An 18,989-nucleotide genomic window follows, 5' to 3' on the forward strand; every position below is an offset into this window, starting at 1 on the left:
GGAAATTTTTCGCCCTTTATAACACCTTCTGCTCAATTCTGGCCCTAAAAATTCTTAGGACGCTTTATCAAGAAAAACAGGATGCCGACAGCTTGATCAAGTTACTTCTTGACGGGACAGGGAGAATATTCGGATGCCTCGTAGTGGTCTGGATGGGACGAAATTTTAAGGAAACGATACCATTTTTTAATCAAGTTTACACCTTGCATTATCAACTGGCACAGAAAAGTAAGTCATTCCCAGACCTTGATACCATAAAAACTTATGTTGCCTTTTGAAAAGCGAATATGCCCATGTTCAGCATAAACTAAAATAAATCCCGAGTAAACTTTACTCTTGATCAAGTTGACGGTACCGTTTACTTAAAATAGAATTCAGAGTGAATCTAAATACAAATATTGGTATTTTTCAAAGGCAGCATTACGAATTTTTATGTAAGATTATGTATGTAATTCTGATCAATGAACTTGACAATTATGAAATCTAATATGTAAGCATGCATTAAATATGTAACAAGTAGAACAAGTAGTAAAAAATACACGTTTTGATTTCAGATAAACGAATACTGATAGGCGAGGATAATGGGCGTAATGAAGGTATTCCCTCTCCCCGCGTGAGTGTAATCATGTTCGTCCTCCTTGTTCCATTTTTACCGGTTGTGGAGCATCTAAAAGATCGTTGTAGTACCCGGTACTGGATATCAGGTGTTGTCCCTGGGAGTGTTTACCACTCCTGGTATGGTGAGTGCTCATTGAGATTTCACCGGTTTGAGGAAATTCTCTAAAGAAATAAGCTACATATATTTAGAAACCGTTAATCAAACATACAATAATTGTATTGTAGGAATTGTCATCACTGCCCTGCTGGAATTTGAGGTTACCGCCATTGGCTGGTACCTCGTGTTGTACGGCACTGCCACTCTCGTCTTCTACAGTGTATCAACCAAGTTCTGGCTAAAATGGGCTGTCAGGTATGTACTTACAAATTTAAGAATAAATTAAAGTACTTCATATTTATATTGAGGATATTCATGATTCATTCGTAGATATTCGTTGTATTCTTCGTATCGTAAAATTACGTACATAGTTGAAACGCTTACGAAATATTAACGTACCAACATTTACATAGGTTGGTGCGTACCAACCCCTGTTATCTGTCTAAACTGTCTGTTTCTTGTCTTATGTCTGTTTGGTTTCTACGTTATGCGTTAAACCCCTCCCTCAACTACCCGACAACGTTAATGTCCCAACGGCTTCAGCCACTTACTTATTTCGAATATCCTCACTGTTTTTAAATTTCGAACTTCCAATTTTCAGGGAAAATTACGCTGACTCGATGTTTCCGAAGAACTTGATGCTCTACAAAACTCTCGCTGTCCTCGCACGGGCACAAGATTCAATCTTTGGTCCTTCCGCGTGGCCAATTTTGCAATTGTGCTTGTCCGTCATGCACACGGCCAGTGCCGTTGCAACAATCCAGTCGTTCCGCGGGGTGGGCGAGCTCACCCAGGGGCTCTCTTTAGCAGTGTTGTTTGTCCTCTGTACCAAACTTGAGCACGCTTGTTTCATCGGGGCGGCGGAATTTTATCAACTTTCAGAAACTTTTAAACAAAGTATTACCCGGAGAGGGAGAAGGAACCGGATGGAATGTGTCACGGCAAGGTCGTTGAGGTCATTGAGGATGAATGTGGGATGTTTCTACTTCATTAAGATGGGGACCTTTAAGACCTTCATGGCTTCCGTGGTGGATAACACGATATCAGTGTTGATAACTTTCTTCTATTAAATATAGTTACGTGTAAATACATATGTGAATAAAATGTACATATGACAAATTATTTGAGTTGCATGACATATGTCTTGAGGATGCTATTAAATACCAAAAACGCTTAAACAGCACACCAGTTTCGGGTGTTTTTAGGATTTTAGGTGACCCTCGAGGTCCCCCTTCTATTCCGATAAGTTATTTGTTTCGCATGAAATACTTTATGAGGATATTGCCCAAAACGCCCATAGCCACAGCCACTTGAGGTGTTTTTTATGATTGCAGGTGACCATCGGGGTCACTCCTCTATTTCGATAAGTCATTTGTTCATTGTATAATTGAATTGTATGTTAATTTCTTGTTCTGAAAATTCGACATTGAAATATCGATATTTCGAAATTAAGACAAAAAATTTGTAGAAAACTTCTCATAAGACAATATGTTTAAACAAAAAAATCCCAACAATGCCGCACTACGTACAAAAATGTTCAAAATTATTTGGGGATTGCAGATCTGGGCAAAGATTTGCAAAAAGTCGGTATTAAGCAAACTTCAACATTCTGCCCCATTTTCTACAAATTTCATTTTTGAAATCCTCACTAAAATCGTCACAACTTTTTCAAAAATAATTTTAAACACGGACATTTTTGCCTATTGTTGCCAACCAATATACTTATTTACTGTTCATTGCTTGCATTGATATTGATAAATTGTGGAATATGTAGCTGAACTCCCCACGCACCTAAATAGTCTAGCTAGTCAATAAGTAATTGCTAAAAATTTTTGTTAGTGCATGTCCACGGGATTTTCATGACACGCAAGCATTACACAAGTCTTACTGTTGTTCATGTTTTTCATCATTATTTAATCACGCAGCTTGGTTTTATTTAAACTTGAATCCAAGTATTCTCGCTGTATTAAATATTGATAAGGCCAAAGGATATTTACTTACAACTTGATTAAAATACAACTACAGATATTTAAAAAAAATTCTACATAAGGTTAGGAACTACCTAATTAAAAACTTTAGAACAAGGGTATCGAATAAAATTTAAAATGATCGCGTTGAAAACTTTCATGTTTACTTTATGTATGTACTTATATTTACCAACTTTTCCTTCACACAGGGCTCAATTTGATGTAATAAATTGTAGTTATATGTATATATATATTTGGTAAAAGTTGATTCAGATTTTTTTCTGTCCTTCCCTTTTCTGTGATATTTTACTCCACTCGCGTATTTATTGCAAGTAAAAAATGCTTTCTAAGTCATTAGAAAGTTTCGAATTGAAAACTTTATATGGCTAAGAAGTTAAGTCGCATTTGAAACTTTCAAATATCATAAAATCAACGTATGTATGTGTAGTGGTAGAGTTCCGTAACGTGAAGAATGGGAACAATACATGGATTTGAAATTTGAAATTTTTTATTTCAAGAATTATTCTATAACCTTTTTTAGCTTTAGGCTTATCGGAAGTTTTATGACCTTGTCTTGATTTCCGAGTAACACTTGGCATATATAGTGCTTTTTCTTTTGTGGGTAGAACTTTGGCTCATCTAAGAATAATTCAGCGAAATAAAACACGCAAGTTTGAACTATTCAAGCTCTTGCTCTCTAACACTTATGTAGATATGTACTTGAAGAAAACGCTAAAACCTCCTTGATTTTGACTTTGACTTTGACATTGTAGATTTGTACTTGGTTGCGGATCTGTACACCGTTACAAAACCTTGTTTTACACGAACGGTAAATATCGCAATATTTCATCAGTTTGACTTGCTATCTTACTAGTTGATTGGGAACCTAATCTAAATCATGGATCTTGCCAACTTAGCCCAATACATTAACATATTCTCAGGATGTGTCGTAAATATCATTAACTACGAAAATATCAATATTCCATCCACAATATCAATCCCAATTTTTACAACCAGGTACAAGGTTTTGAATTTTTGCGATTTTGGGATGATACCCGGTAGTAGGGAACCCCTCGAATTCAAGATACTTCGACTAGATTCCGATACAAACTCAACGTTCCCCAGCTGCGCCCCATTCGAAACCAGTTTTGAAATACCTCTTCGAAAAAATGAGGGCCAACAGCGCGGTTGGAAATGTTTGACTCGGTTCTACATTTTACCCCCTGTCGAAGGAAAAATAGGTGTCATACCCCCAGATTTGTATGAAGAGAAATTTGCAACGGATTGGGACGTTATGACTCTCTACTATAGAAAAGGGTATCATATCCTAGTGCAGAAATCTGGAATGGATTTGGCGACTTGGGGCGAAGAAATGGCAATCCTTTTCAATGAAAATTCCGGGCTGGACATGCTCCTCCTGGTGGTAAATAATAATGCAGTCATAACTAATTTCCAATTTTGCTGCAGATACTGCAATGGCTGTTATCAGGTTTGTTACGAAATAATTTATGATCGAGTAGACGAAATAGAAATAGGCCAAGTGGCGCATAAATTTAACATAATTGGCAAAAATACACCTTGGTCAATTCTTCCCGATTGGTTTCACCCTCTGTGTAGAAACATTAGACTATCCGAAATCACAAAGGCAGGTGTACGCGTGGATGATGTATTGCTAAATTTGCTCTTATGGAGAAACTCTACCACAAAATTGAGAGAAATAAGTTGTTACAGATCTGGTCAAAATAATATACTAAATCTTACACAAAATAGTACACTGCTGCAAAACCAATGTTCAGTTTATGGACCTAAGCCTTCCATAATTGATGTTCGAGCTAGTCTTAACCTTGAACTGGTAACGAGTGTACGACCATACGGTTTTCTTAGTTGTTCTAAGCAACGTATTCGGCCAAGCTCATTGGAAAATTTAATACATGTATTCACATGGGATTTATGGACTCTGCTAATAGCTACCTGGTTTTTCCTAGGCTTCTTTGTCATGTTAACGTGGAAAAAGGATGTGATCCAATTATAAGTATTAACTACCGGATATAACATTTTACTCGAACAAGGTTCCTCCATTGTTCAGAATTCAAAGCGAGAAATCTATCTGTATTTTGTATTTGCACCATGGATCCTAATGTCGTTAATCATGACAAATTTAATCCGGGGTGACAACGTACAATCCACAATCGCACCACTTCGTGCAGTCCCGTAAGAAAATTTTAGTCAGTTGATTAACAGTAATTTCACATTTGTTCGTGGAAAAAGTATGATAGTTATGGATCGTCACGGCAGTGTATCTCGAGGTGATTGGGTTTTAGCATATATCTATTCCTTCTCAAATATTGAAACTTCTTCTAGTGTTATTTCTCACAAGGTGTATAAGCATTTGAGTAGCCATGTCAATTGGGACCATCGTCGTATTAGAGAGGAAACGAACCTCTGGTGGAGATATCCGTGGCAAGTTATTTCAAATTCGAGCAGATTTTCTTGCGCCACTGAGAAAATGGCATATTTGGGATGGATTAGTGAATTGGAAGAGGCAAAAGAATTATTGGAAAGGTATCGCCCAGGACCAGAGTATAGCATTGGAAAGGAATTCATAGGCTTGATCCCGACTGGATGGGAAATTCAGAATGTTGTGGACCCTCGAATTCCAGTGAGAATACGGGCCTTGCATCATTCTGGGATTGTCAGGAAATGGTTTTGGTACAGCGAGATGGCGGAAAAGTTGAGGAATCGGAAACCTTACGAGGCAGTTGGGCCTGAGCCGTTAATCATGGGAGGAAACATAGCACAAATTTTCGTAATCTTCTTTCAAGGCTCCCTTTTTAATGCGTTGATCTTTCTGGCCGAAAAAGGTTACACAACTTGCAGGAAAATTACATGGAAGGATTTGCGACAGAGGTATATTTTAGTATGTGTGACGTTTAAAAAAAATGATTGATATCACATACTACTATATCGTTTTGAATAATTTTGTCCGCATATTTCCAATCAGTATGGAAAGCTTTTCAGTATAATCCTGCAATGCGGTTTTTCGTGTTGCCGTTACCAAGTTTTACAAGAAAATAACATGGGTCGATAGGGTACAGTATTCTAATATAGCATATTTATTTGCATATCAGTATTTGCATATATTTGCATAGCATATTACGTCGTACTAATTCATAAAAGACCTAAGTGCAGGCGATGCTAAATTCAGAAAAGACCTAAGTGCAGTCGGTGTTTAATTCAGAAACGACCGAAGTGCAGTCGATGCTCAATTCAGAAAAGACCTAAGTGCACAGAAAAAAAGTAAAAAAAGACCTATGTGCAAGTATGTATTTACTTATGGCTAAATCGCGCGATATATATGAAAAATCATTTTGGCAAGATTTAGCCATATGTAAATACATACTTGCACATAGGTCTTTTTTTACTTTTTTTCTGTGCACTTAGGTCTTTTCTGAATTGAGAATCGACTGCACTTCGGTCTTTTATGAATTAGTACGACGATATCTATTATAGCATGTTATTCAAACCTTGCGGTGTGATAATTATGTATGCTTCATTGTAATTTATAATATATTTAAATTAAGTAATTACATTATTAATATGTATGTATCTTTAAAATTGCGTAACGTTAGAATAGCTCCCGGCCTTTGTGCATTATTAGAGGGGAATTATTACATGATTCTAACAATATTATAAATAAAAGTAAAATAAATCAATGCAAATTGACGTTATCCTCAATATTCATTTATTATCAATTCGTTAAATATGTGCATACAGATATGTTTCTACGTTTTTACATATTTAGTATGTAACCATTTATACGAAATCTTAGAATTTCTCTCTAGGTACGTACAACCTGTGTGATGAACTATGTAATGTCTTGAAAAATCTTGGCAACGTTAGTTGTGGTATTTCGAAACATCGATGACGTTACAGATTAATACATTCAGTTTACATTATTACATATCCATCTTTGAAATAAGGTTGGTTAATAAATTATCAGAAGAATGAATTAGTAATAAATACGTTTTTAAAAACATTGAATACTTTCCATCGTGCTTCTTGTAACCAAAAAATTAACCCTCATTTCTCACAAATTAGCTCAATCGGAGCTTTGAACTTGTACGACAGCCCGCCCGTATTTATGATAAGGACTTGATTCCAATCCTTCTTATCTTTCGGGCACTCCATAAGTCCAATTTCCACCGTGAATTTAACCTCCTTATCATAATCCAGTGGAATGCCGTCACAAGCGGACGTCTCCTTGGTTGAATTTGAACCCTTGTCTCACGACGAGTAAAACTTTACTTGAATTTCTTCTGTGGTGGAGCCATTTTGACGGGTAATTTCAATCCGGGAAGCAATCCTGCGATACTCCGTTTCCAACAGGTCGATCAAGTTAGAAGAATCGGAGGACAAATTCCCTACCCGTGAGGGTTGAAGGTCTTTCGATCGGTCGACGTAGAACTGATATGCCTATTCCGTGACGCCAAAGATGACAGTGGTTTGCGTTTCTGACATTAATTTGGCGAGGGAGGAAATCAACGGGTAGTCTAAGGTGTCTTTTCCTAGATATCTTCCATCCGGGGCGAGTCGACACGTTTCGTCGAAGGGTGAATCTTCTGCAAAGGGGGCAAGAAGATAACGTACGACTCGATGACTCATCAAAATTAGGACATTTTTCTATTATTTCTTGACTGGGAATTTATTTTAAAATTCTGGAGGACAAGATAGCTCATCGTTTCCATTAAAAAAATATACACTCCAGATATTGACAATTTTTGAAGGAGATCTTAAGGTTAAGCCTTCCGAAAAATTGGAACTCACCGAAAATGACTTAAAAACTCAAACCCATTCTACTAATCAAGTCACTGACCACAAATTCATCGTCCAGAAATTTAAAAGAAATTTCCAGAGCAGTAAACTGACTAGAAATGAGCAGATTTTGATGAATTTGGCGCTGAGTCGTCGAGTCCTACCTTAAGGAAATTATGACATTTTAATTAATAATTTTTAAATACTTAAGGGTCCAAAGCCGCCAGTTTGAAATGGAGCGTCCGTAACCAACAGTATAATTTTCCTGGTAAGCTTCCTCCACTTGATTTCGTCATTTATAGAGATTAAAAAAAATATAACCAACTCGTTTAAAAAAATTAAAATCTAATTCGTAATTTTAAAAAAATCGATGGTTTTATAGTGCAAAAAAGTAACTTTGCATTAAAGTATACAATGTTGCATTTACCTTAAAATTCATGTCATTTCAGGCATTTAAAGACATTGACAGGGCAGAGTAAGACAAAATGGACCGTGTAGTTATGGAATCTTAATTTCTTACTACTTACTCAACTTTGTCCGAAAACGCGCCAAAACCGAGGGTAAAATCTCTCGTAAATTTCTTCAATGCGTCCTCCAACCTGGAACTCAGGGCAACCACGGAATTCTTGTGGGGACCCATGGACCCCGAAATGTCCATCAGCAAGTACAAGTCTAACGCGTGGTGTTGAAGACGGAAGGAAATAGTGACGTTTTTACGATCCCCGGGTAACAGGTTGACAACCGGGTTTGACTGATTCGACGATCCGACAGGTTGTAAATTATTGGGTCCGTTATTACCCGATTTGTTGTAAATTTTGTTGGGGGAGCATCCATTTTTGGCCAAATTGTCGGCCGTGTCTCAGCGGTATTGTCCGGTAAAATTCTGCCCGACACAAAAAGAGCACTGGTTCGATTGGGTGGGGCAGGTTTGTGGCGTTGTGAAGCGGTGACACGGAGAACACTCGGGAGGAGGCTGGAGGGAGTCGTATTCCTGACAAAAGATGACATCATCCGGTTTGAAATACTTTCCGAAGAGACATTTCTTCCTGATGTAGAGGTTCAGGACGCAAACGAAGTAGGTGTGGCAGTCTTCAACGTCAGGGAAGATGCCGAAGGGGGTGGGACAGGTAAATTTGGCTGGAGGAAGAAGTCAAAAATTAAAATTTAGATTCACTTACACAAATATGGTTAGGGATCATCCATATATTATACGTCGTCTAAAAGGAGGGTTTGTGGTTTTGGATCGCTCATCTCAATCGTGTTAAGCATAACATGAGTAGGTTAAGAAATGAGAGGGTGGGTGGTATAAAAATCCGCGCCTTTTGATGACGTAATATATGTACGTCCCACACCCACTACAAAAATATAAGGACTGTGTAACGAGCTATGTTACAAAAATCGATGAGTACGAATCGTGTGTGCGATTTGCTTGGTGTAAATTAATGAGTGCAAATTGGTTGGTATGAATTGACCGAATAAAAAGATGTAGTTTATTTTCGCTAAAACCGAATAGCAGGATGGGACGAGGAAAATGTATTAGCCAACTCGTTCCGAATTTTATTTAAGATATTTAACTTACTTTGATTAATTGGCAATCGAATAAAGGGTAGAATATCGATCGGAGGAATTGTAGGGATTAAACTGTCCAACACAGGCAGTAGGCTGGGTACAGTTGGAGATAAGTTAATGGACCCATTTATAGACAATGATGGCAGCTGTGTTTTTAATTTAAAAAATGCTTTAAACCATATATATAATTGTAAGAATTTATTTTTTCTAGCGCATACCTGTGGAATTTGTAAACTCGGCAGGGTAGGAAGTTGGCATTTCGAAAAATGTACGACTTGCAGCAGAACTAAGGCTGAAACAGCCAGAGATAAAGTTAAGGTCATCATTCTGCTTAAACTTTTCAATCTCTGGAGAAATTTTGAATCGATATCGTGTAGTTTTATTACTTTGATCTATCAATCTCCTATCAATCGCAAATTACGCGGGTAATCTAACCTTGGGCAAGATCATTGCCACTAAATACGAAATTATTTGGGTTTAGTTATGTAAGCATTGGCGTAGCATCTTAAGAATTTTTGTACGCACGTCATTCCCCATGATTTAATGCGGCTGAATTTATTCTAAGCGTGGACCCGTCGTTCTTGTGATGTTTAATATTAAAAACTATATAACTTTTTACTAAAGTACTCGCTCTGGTTGGGTTAGGTAAGGCTTAGTAAAATTTGGGATAAGGATTGGCCAGGTAAAAGTTAGCCAATTATTAAGGGGTGAACCCTCTTTACATATTTATAAGATTGATACAAATACAAATATTTGCATATAGATATATTTGTATGTCTGTCTGTGCACGAGGTGACATAAGAACGCCTTAACATATTGACTTGAAATTTGGAACGTAAAAACAAAGGTTGACGTCAAAGAAGTAGATCACACCGGTCAAGGTCAAGAATGTCACGAAAGGTCGCGAAATGTTAAATTTGACAAATGCTTATTTATGTCAATTTAATGCGAAATTTGGTAAGATATCTGGATATTGGTTTTCCATAGTTAAACCCCAGGCTTACTCTGCAAAATTTTATATTTAAGTGGATAAAAAGTTTAATTTTTTAAGCAACTATTTAAATACACGTTCATGTAGGACGAACGAGTTTTTTCCTTGCATGCATATTTTTCGTTGGTGACAAAACGTCGTCTCCTGAATCATTACCCAAAAATAGAGCAGTGGATCTAGTGCCGCCGAGGGTGACGATTGATCTCCAAGTTATTTAGAGTGTCCAGATTATGTTTATGCCCAGTGGTTATATACACATTTCACTTCGTACATACATATGTAGTTCGTTTCAGAGTGGTGAATTTTTCATTGCTTAGACATTATTAAACCGTGATGATCGTTATTTATCATGGTGACGACGGTAGGTACATATGTATGTGTACTCCGGTCATTAATGATATAATACCAGTTTTCTAAGAGTATGCATATGTAAAAATATACCTATGTACAATTTGTATGTTATTATTTAAAACGTAAATAGAATCACTCTTAGCTTATCATTATACTGATAAGATAGTATTATTGAAAATTATGTAGGTTGGGTTCCAACATCTGAACTACATTTTATGTACATGCATGTAATAAATCACATCATGCAACACTAAGGACAAAGCGGTATTGGATATGTTTATTTTATTCTCTTAAATTTATTGGCAAAGGAATATTTACAATTTTTTTTAATAAATGCATAATTTATGTATGTCTGCACAAGACATGATTTTCCTTAATTAAGTGAACGGAGGATTTGGCCCGAGTTGCTTGTCGTACATCCCAAAACCTTGCTGGATTATGCCTGCATGCAATATCACACTTAAAAATGAACTATTAATTTCGTAGTGTGTTTACTTATGTTTGTCTGCTTACCTGCAGCTCCATCAAGTTTTGCCATCAAAAGTAATTCCACCAATTTGGACAGAGTAGCTGCCATCCCATTTTTTGTTACCCATCTTTGCAATATTTCCTTAATAAAGTTCAGCTTGTCATTCTCGTTAACTTGAACTTCCTCGGGCCAAGAATCATCTGAAAGGGCAGTCGCAAAACCAGACAGATTTTCGGTTAATTTCTTATCCCGAATTAGACGTCCTGCCACGTCCCGTGTCGGAAACATATTTTGTTCAAAATGGGAAGACAGGAAATGTGATGATTCCTTGATGCATGCAGTTTTCCAACTACATAATTTTAGCAAAGCTTATTTGGTCCACGAAGTTTATTTGTTCATGAAAATCATGCAAACCCCAGCTCATCATTCCAGTCCATCGTCCTTTCATAAATACATGCATAGCGACACGTTTATCAGTTGAGATAAGACGCTTGTAAATACATACCTACTTGCACCATTTGTAGTAAAGTGTTTTATTTTCGCAATTCATGATAATAAACAAATATGTACGTTCATTATAAAACGTTGATGCATACAAACATCTGTATATAATTGTAATGTTGGCAAGATTAATGAACTGCATGCAATCAGGCATATTTAGTTATGTAAATTTGTGCCTACTCCAAAACGCCAAGTTGGGGTCGCTATCCTCCAGCTTCTAAATAGCTGGAAATCTCATCCATGAAGTGTGAAGTTCACATTATGAATGAATCCAGAATCTGCGACGCAGGCTGAGTTCAACTCATTTGCATCATTCCTTCAAATAATGAAAGGTGCGATTTATGTAAAAATTGTTTTGATTGAGGATGCGCAGGATGTCGACTCGACTTGCTTATCGGGCAGTAGGCATGAATAAGTAAATAATGTCATTGTTTGTGAGCGAGATTATATCGAAAATCATCACGTATGTAGAATGGCATTAAGATTCTACTCGTTGTAAATAATCGACTACATATAATTTTCCCTTGTGAGCAATAATACTTTGAAAAATGTCTGTAATTAAATTCATTAAAGAAGCATTTCTTAAAGATAAAACCTTCCACAACAAATGGAGGGAAATATTTACGGAAATTTTGAGCGACGAAAAAATTGCCGAATTCGGGACCTGGGAGCAAAGCCTTATAGCAGGGTCTATGACCTTGGAACACCTCTACCAAAAATTGCTAGACCATGCGACAAGCGAACGTGGGGAGGCTCATATGTTGGGCTTGCTCAAGGAGACTCTTAAAAAGTCGAATTGTTTACAAATTTATGGTAAGGATTGATCAATTTTTCGTGCGGATGCTACCCAAAACTTGTATTTATAAGAGGGAAGAATAGGCAGCTATTTGTAAATTTGTCAGTGAAAGTGTCAAGTATTCAAAATAATTTTGAATAATCAATTAAAAATGTGTATTGCTTTTTATATAATTTTGTTTCAATTATTTTTTTATTTTTTACCTTAAAAATAAATTTTTCAATGATTTATACTAATCATTTTTTACGCATAATTTCTTTGTTCGACGTGTCTGTGTTTAAATTCTTGCGATTGTGGAAGGAATGCAAATTCTAGTATTATGAATAGCCATACATATGTACATCTTGAGGCATGTATGTAAAAGTCGGTACTGAAATGTTTAAAATTTGTATTTTTATCTGTTGCAGGGTCTGTGCAATCCTATCAAGGACACTCTTATCCATATTGGGTCAATATAAATAATGGCATAAATCCATTTTACGGTCGAGACAAACAAATTTCTAAACTGCTCAGGATTTATTTTAAACCTACGTCAGGCGAAATAGTAACACTGTGTGGATTACCAGGAATGGGAAAAACGGAACTAGTTAAACAATTTCTTCATAATGAACAAATAAAAAACAAAGTACCATGCATATGGATCGGCACAGACTCATTGCCCCGATTTAAGCAAGATTTAGCAAACGTGGCAGAGAGCTATCTTCCCAACCTCACACTAGACTTTAACAAGGGGGATCCTGGATCATTGTTAGTAACAATTGCAATTCATATTGGCAAAAGTACCAATCAAAAATGGATTCTGATTTTGGACGGATGCACAGCTGATACTGTCGCACCTAGTATTTTGGAAAACTTAGTGGATTCAAAGGCTATGGTCATACTGACTTGCCTCGATAGAAATTTATACTTTATTCAAAGGAGCCACTTGATTGACGTCACAGAACTTGACGAAGAATCAGCTCTAAAGTTTGTGAAATACTATTTGAAGTTAGAAACTGAGGCATCCATGCGACAGCTGTGCCAGTTTGTCAATAACTACCCGTTAGCTTTGGAAAAGGTTACCTTTTACTTGAAGTACAAACAGATTCATTATGTGTCAAAGGACACTATTCATGACTACATTGAAGAATGCAAATCAAGGTCGGAAACCTTGATTTCTATAGAATTCGCCCAATTTAGTGGGTCTAAGTACGGGAAAACAATACAAGAAACTTTAGCGACCACAATTGATCGAGTTCAAGCGCAAAGTAATACTGCGGATGGAAAGAACGGATATTCGTTCAAGTTGCTACAAATTATTGCATTTCTTGGACCAGATCATGTCGATTTAAAATTTTTGAGGCAGGCATTCACATGCTGGGAATTATCCTTTGATGATACAGTTTTTCAGGACAGTTTAAACTTCTTGAATGCACTGTGTTTAATAAAATGCGAAGCAGAAATCGGCCTGCAAATGAATACTACGGTTCAACAGGTAGTAAGATATCTTAAGCCAATAGACAGCCAAACCTTGCACAACATACTTATAAAACTAGAAACTAAATGCGAATCTGTATCGGAGATTAGACATTTTCTTTGTATTTGGGAACATGCAATGAAAGAGAAGGCTATCTGCTTAAAGTTGATTGTTATGGCTCCACAAATATCAAAACGCTTAGATCAGTGCTGCATGTACTCTGAGAGCTTGTGGTTTGCGCAACGCACAATAAATAACTTATGCGAAAGCGAGAGTTCACAAAATTCGGAACTGCTGTTGGAAATGAAGACCAATTATGGCCTAGCCTTACGGCGAGTTGGAAAAGGAGAAGAAGCTATAGCGTTATTCACTGAAATTATCAATGCTCATAAACCATACGACGAACCCTCTGACATACCATCCGACAAACCAATCGAAGGCATCTTAAAAATACAACAGCATCTGGCCAACTCGTATTATACAATACAGAAATTTGATGAAGCCCTAGATCTTTACGAGCAAGTTCTCGTCGGAAAAATTAAAATCTATGGGGAGAATAGTAGAGAAGTTAATCAATGTCATTCAAACATTGCCGGTGCACTAATTGGCATCAAACGATTTTACGATGCGGAAGTCAAACTTAAGGGGGTACTCAACTGGCAGAAAAGAAACAATATGCCCGAGGATGCCCTGAGAGTAACACATTCATTAGGATATTGTTATTACAAAACTAAAAACTATGCCCAAGCAAAAAATCAATTTGAAGTGGTTCTTCGTCAGCCGGACGATCGACTGCAAGCTAACGCCGCTAAAAGACTGATCACAGGGTATATGTTGGGGAGGACACTTTTTCATTTGAATGAGAAAAACTTGGCGGTAAAAACGCTGGAAGAAATCTTCCAAAAACAAGTAAACCTTATTGGCGCGGACAACCAAGATACGCTAGATACAAAGAAGAAGATTGATAAATACATGGTATGTTATAAAGTTTATTACTTTTACATAGATAAATAGAATTTGAAAAGTTCAATTAAAAGACAAGTTCAATTATTCTATTATGATATCTAACCGTTACAAACTTGCAAATAACTTTAGAAGGAGGACTGAAAATCAATATTAATCTGAATTAATAATAATTTTTGTCCTAGAACTGCATACTCTCATAAGTTTTAAGGCTGTTACTGATAATTCATGTTGCTTTGCATTCCTATATAGAAGCAAAATCATGGCGACAATCTAACAAAATTTGATAAAGTCAATCTCGAACATGATGTAGATTCCTTAACCTTTAGCGAACGTATGTGATTATTTGATTTTCCATTTATATGAATATTGAGCTTATGTATGTATGCATGAATTCTTGGCACTGGAATAGGGAACTCTATCCTAGAAGTGCCAATTAAACCCTTACACGCAGAAGAATTCCCAGATGGTGAACTATCCACGCAGCTTCGAGATGCAGATGATTTGACGCTACTTAAAATAAACTACCTTGAGCAAAAGAATCATCTGAAGCAGAAAAAGAGATTGATAAATAAGAGGATCCATAATCTGAAATTGCAATACAATGAGAAGAAAGTAAAACTGATGAGGAAGATATCCCAGTCTAAAGGCAAATAGCTATCTGTGAAATTATTTTTAGATTTATTTCCAAGTTTGTGCCGAATTTGCATCACTTTGGCGTCAGCCTTAATTAAATTAAATTACTAAAGGTGCGTTTATGCTTCACGTCGCCGTCACGTCCTCCTCCAAATCCAATTTTTTGATTGGCTAAGCGAAATTATCACAACGACCATTAAAGATTTTAAAACTTAATGGTTACCACATCCAATATCTGTATTTCGTTAATCTGAAGAAATTCATGTGCACAATTCGATGTGATTTCGCCACAAACAATGTAATAATATTTAATTTAGTCATTAAACCCCTCTGTTTATGATACGGATTATTGCAACTAACAATGCGATGGTGTGAAGTGTAACCCTCCGAATTGGTTGAAATTTTGGAATTATGTGGTCCAAGTCAATACAAACTACGTTTCTTGAGGCAGTTTGTGCGATGGTTCGAATTTGTCTAAATATTTGAGGTCAAAGTTGAAAAATGTGCAATTTTCCCGTTTGAAGGTAATGGGAGTGGGGTTTGCTTCCACCGCTTAGTAAAAATCGCCCATTTTTTGAACTTTGACATCAAATATTTCGACAAGTTCGAACCATCGCACAAACTGCCTCAAGAAACGTTGGTTGTATTGACTTGGACCACATAATTCCAAAATTTCAACCAATTCGGAGGGTTAGACTTAACACCATCGCATTGTAAGTATTTTGTAAGGTGAAAAATAGTGATCAAAATTAGATCACCAGCGAGTTAGGACTTATGATTTTTAGTAAAATATAGTAGAATAATGCAAACCTTATTTACATAAATTTGTACCTCGTCGCATACAGTGTTATTTTAAAAGAACTTTAAGATGTTCGAATTTTTAACAATGTAACGATTTGAAAGTATAAAGTATGTATACTGAAAATAATATTTGCACGATATTGTCGCAATTAATTTTAGTTGCTGGTTAATTCACATGTACATATTTATATGTATTTAGATTTTGGGATTTCATTATTTCTCATTAGTGATAATTTAAAACTTACACAATGAATTAACATTTCAGTGAACGGTTGGTTAATAAATAGTTATCTTGTCTATGTATGTATGTATGCAAATATACATAAGATGACAGAAGTAGTAAAATTAAGGTGTTTTTACAAACATATTATCATACTTGGATTGCAACACAGAAATCCTCTTTAAGCCATTCATACAACTTTTTAAGTCATGATTTTGGCTGACATTAACGAAATAATCACCTACCATTAAATGAAAATGTCTTAAAGAGTAGTAATAAAATTGTTGCGTGTTACCGAATGAATTTTGACGACTAACGTAAATATTGCTTTGCCAGATTTTAATAACCCCTCCTTTCAAGGAGTAATAAAAGCATGAACCAGCCGGATTACAGTAATTTGCATAAGTGACGCATATCTTTGTCATTTTATGACTGGGCTGATGTATTGCCAATTTTTTCCCATTTAAAGACAGTTTTTCTTGGACAGGATGGTGAAAACTTTCACTTCTACTTTCACCCAGAAATTTAAAGAATTTAAGGTTCATGCTTTTAAAATGGATAATCTGTTACGAAAGCTTGCCAGCCCCTTTTCCCACTCGGAGACTTCATACTTATCTCTTATGTCCTGGCTGACTAAATGGTCGCTAAGGTCATTTGCAATTCCTTTAACGTCAGAATCTGGGGGAAAAGAGGGCACGCGTTTTTTAATCATTGATAAAATACGACATTGGGTCATCTACGTCTGCACTGCTTTAATATGGTTCTTCTACAATGTCATGTATTCGTTCTGGTTTTATAAAAATATCTATAACTCGAACGGAAGCATAAGTCTTCCCGTTTGGCAGAAAGTAATTGCATTTTACTTTCTTATTTCGTATGATATGATATTTGGTCTTCACGTTTGTCTCCTTTTTCGTAAAAGAGAATTGCTCCAAGTGCTGAAAACTTGTGTATGGATTGAGAAGAAATGTGTGGGCAGAGGTAAGTACCTTTTTTAATTTCAGTATTAAAACAATACCAACCGGTATAAAGATGTAGACATGTATGAACTATGACCCGGAAAAAAATTGACTGACAAGTAATAGGATGCAGTAAGATATTTAAGTTTTCCCGTATCAGTAGAAAATTTTTACACACCGGTACAATTTTACTACCAGGCGGTAGCAACTTTAATACGGATAAATCAATATCTCTGTCAATTTACCAGATTTCCAACAATGGAATTTTTATGCCTGGATTTGCTGATTTTTGAATTTTATAAATTTCAGGGGCATCAGACTACGCGAAAATCAACATCCTTTCGAATCTTGATGCTTGCAAGTTTTCATTGTTTGCAATTCCTGTAATGTTGGGGGCGTTAGGAATTTTTAGACCCTGCATGCCACCCTCAATTGCAAACGCGGTTCTCCTTCAATGTCGGGATGGGTGGAGTGACCAGGACGCCGCATTATGGTTTCGGCTTATCAATGGCTTTATGCAGGGGTATGTCTGGTTCTCGGTGCCAGCAGTTATGGTGGTTACGATCAGTCGACTTATGCTGTATCCTTCAGTGATGGTGGAGTTGTGGATCAAGATGATTGAAGGGTGAGGTTTTACATTTTCCTGTTAAAAAATTCTTCATTCAAAATTCATTCAGTTTAAAGATTTGAAAAAAAATCGTTTATTCATTATTCATTTATAATAACTTGTATAATAAGTATTTATTCATCATTCATTTTTTATTCATGTTAAACCAAATTCGCCGTAGAGATTTTTCAATGTGCCCTATGTATTAAGCATAGAGTGCACAATGAATAATGCCTAAAGTTATTCATTCATTCCTCACGAATGTGAAATGAATTTATTCAATATTAATCCCATTTTTTTCAAATAATTCACACATCAGATATTCATGAATTTATCTACGAATGAATGAATAATTTATTAACCCTCAATTAAACGAATGAATATGAACAGGTACAAATGGTTGTTATTACAAAAATGAAATTTCTTAAAATTCACAATGTAATAATTTTCAGGCAACTGGCCCATTACAAATACGCAATTCATGGATTATCCGCTTTTCGTGTCGCACAAGTATTTCAAAACCTGGTCAACTCTGTCATGGGGAAGCCTCTCATCACCATTTTCGTCTCCTTGTCCATCATGTGTCAAATAATTTCACTTTACGTGATCATAACGTCCTGGGAAAAAATAAGTTTTGGCGTGTCTGCATTTTTCTACTTGATGGGAATCGATTTCTTTGTAGTAATTCATATCACGTTGCATTCTCTGAGTAAATCATACGTTGTGACTGTAAAGTTTGCAAAAAATATGACAAGTCTGCGGTCACAAAATGCATGGTTTAAGAAATTTTTGAGGTCCTGTCCTCCCTTAAAAGTGGGGATGGGAGATGGCAAGTTTTTCGACGGGTTGACATCATTCATTATTTGGCAGTTTTGTGTGGACAGGTTGATTAACATGTTGCTCCTGGATAAATAAATTGTTTTTTGAAATGTGTCATTTTAAATTAGACATTTTTGTTGTCAATTTTTTTGAGAATTTGAATAAATATGAACTTTCATGGAGAAATGTATGTATAACAAAGCTTAAGGTCCCATTGTATGCGGGTTTTGAATTCAATTTTTTGTCTCAACTTTCTCCAATACCTCGTAGCACCATAGTTAAATTGGAGACTCGATCAAAACGGATGAAGGGGAGCGCTCTGACAGAGAAAATAATAACTACCACAGAACCTGAGAC

At 36.2% G+C, this 18,989-nt stretch overlaps 3 protein-coding genes across 3 annotated transcripts; 2 read left to right on the forward strand and 1 right to left on the reverse strand.

Annotated features, from left to right (window-relative positions):
* Positions 1-10,670: 10,670 nt before the first annotated feature.
* Positions 10,671-11,236, reverse strand: LOC110854680. The gene is made up of 2 exons (XM_022103145.2): positions 10,919-11,236; positions 10,671-10,847 (listed from the first exon to the last, which is right to left on the reverse strand). The coding sequence occupies exons 1-2, from the start codon at positions 11,160-11,162 to the stop codon at positions 10,783-10,785; spliced, it is 309 nt and encodes a 102-aa protein (XP_021958837.1). The 5' UTR covers positions 11,163-11,236; the 3' UTR covers positions 10,671-10,782.
* Positions 11,237-11,859: 623 nt separating this feature from the next.
* LOC118436856 lies at positions 11,860-16,367 on the forward strand. Its single transcript, XM_035855490.1, has 4 exons — positions 11,860-12,188; positions 12,579-14,602; positions 14,843-14,924; positions 15,003-16,367. The coding sequence occupies exons 1-4, from the start codon at positions 11,924-11,926 to the stop codon at positions 15,245-15,247; spliced, it is 2,616 nt and encodes an 871-aa protein (XP_035711383.1). The 5' UTR covers positions 11,860-11,923; the 3' UTR covers positions 15,248-16,367.
* Positions 16,368-17,397: 1,030 nt separating this feature from the next.
* Positions 17,398-18,838, forward strand: LOC118436855. Its single transcript, XM_035855489.1, has 2 exons — positions 17,398-17,831; positions 18,266-18,838. The coding sequence occupies exons 1-2, from the start codon at positions 17,593-17,595 to the stop codon at positions 18,726-18,728; spliced, it is 702 nt and encodes a 233-aa protein (XP_035711382.1). The 5' UTR covers positions 17,398-17,592; the 3' UTR covers positions 18,729-18,838.
* Positions 18,839-18,989: the final 151 nt, after the last annotated feature.

This window comes from Folsomia candida, unplaced genomic scaffold (genome assembly GCF_002217175.1).
Source record: "Folsomia candida strain VU population unplaced genomic scaffold, ASM221717v1 Fcan01_Sc010, whole genome shotgun sequence".
NCBI lineage: Eukaryota > Metazoa > Arthropoda > Collembola > Entomobryomorpha > Isotomidae > Folsomia > Folsomia candida.

Excerpts from the sequence above, each read along its gene's own strand:
- LOC110854680 (XM_022103145.2), bottom strand. The coding sequence starts at position 11,162 with ATGTTTCCGACACGGGACGTGGCAGGACGTCTAATTCGGGATAAGAAA. Across the intron at positions 10,848-10,918 it reads AAAACTTGATGGAGCTGCAG|GCATAATCCAGCAAGGTTTT; the intron begins GTAAGCAGACAA and ends TATTGCATGCAG.
- LOC118436856 (XM_035855490.1), top strand. The coding sequence starts at position 11,924 with ATGTCTGTAATTAAATTCATTAAAGAAGCATTTCTTAAAGATAAAACC. Across the intron at positions 14,603-14,842 it reads AGAAGATTGATAAATACATG|AAGCAAAATCATGGCGACAA; the intron begins GTATGTTATAAA and ends ATTCCTATATAG. Across the intron at positions 14,925-15,002 it reads TTCCTTAACCTTTAGCGAAC|GGAACTCTATCCTAGAAGTG; the intron begins GTATGTGATTAT and ends GCACTGGAATAG.
- LOC118436855 (XM_035855489.1), top strand. The coding sequence starts at position 17,593 with ATGTTGGGGGCGTTAGGAATTTTTAGACCCTGCATGCCACCCTCAATT. Across the intron at positions 17,832-18,265 it reads TGGATCAAGATGATTGAAGG|GCAACTGGCCCATTACAAAT; the intron begins GTGAGGTTTTAC and ends AATAATTTTCAG.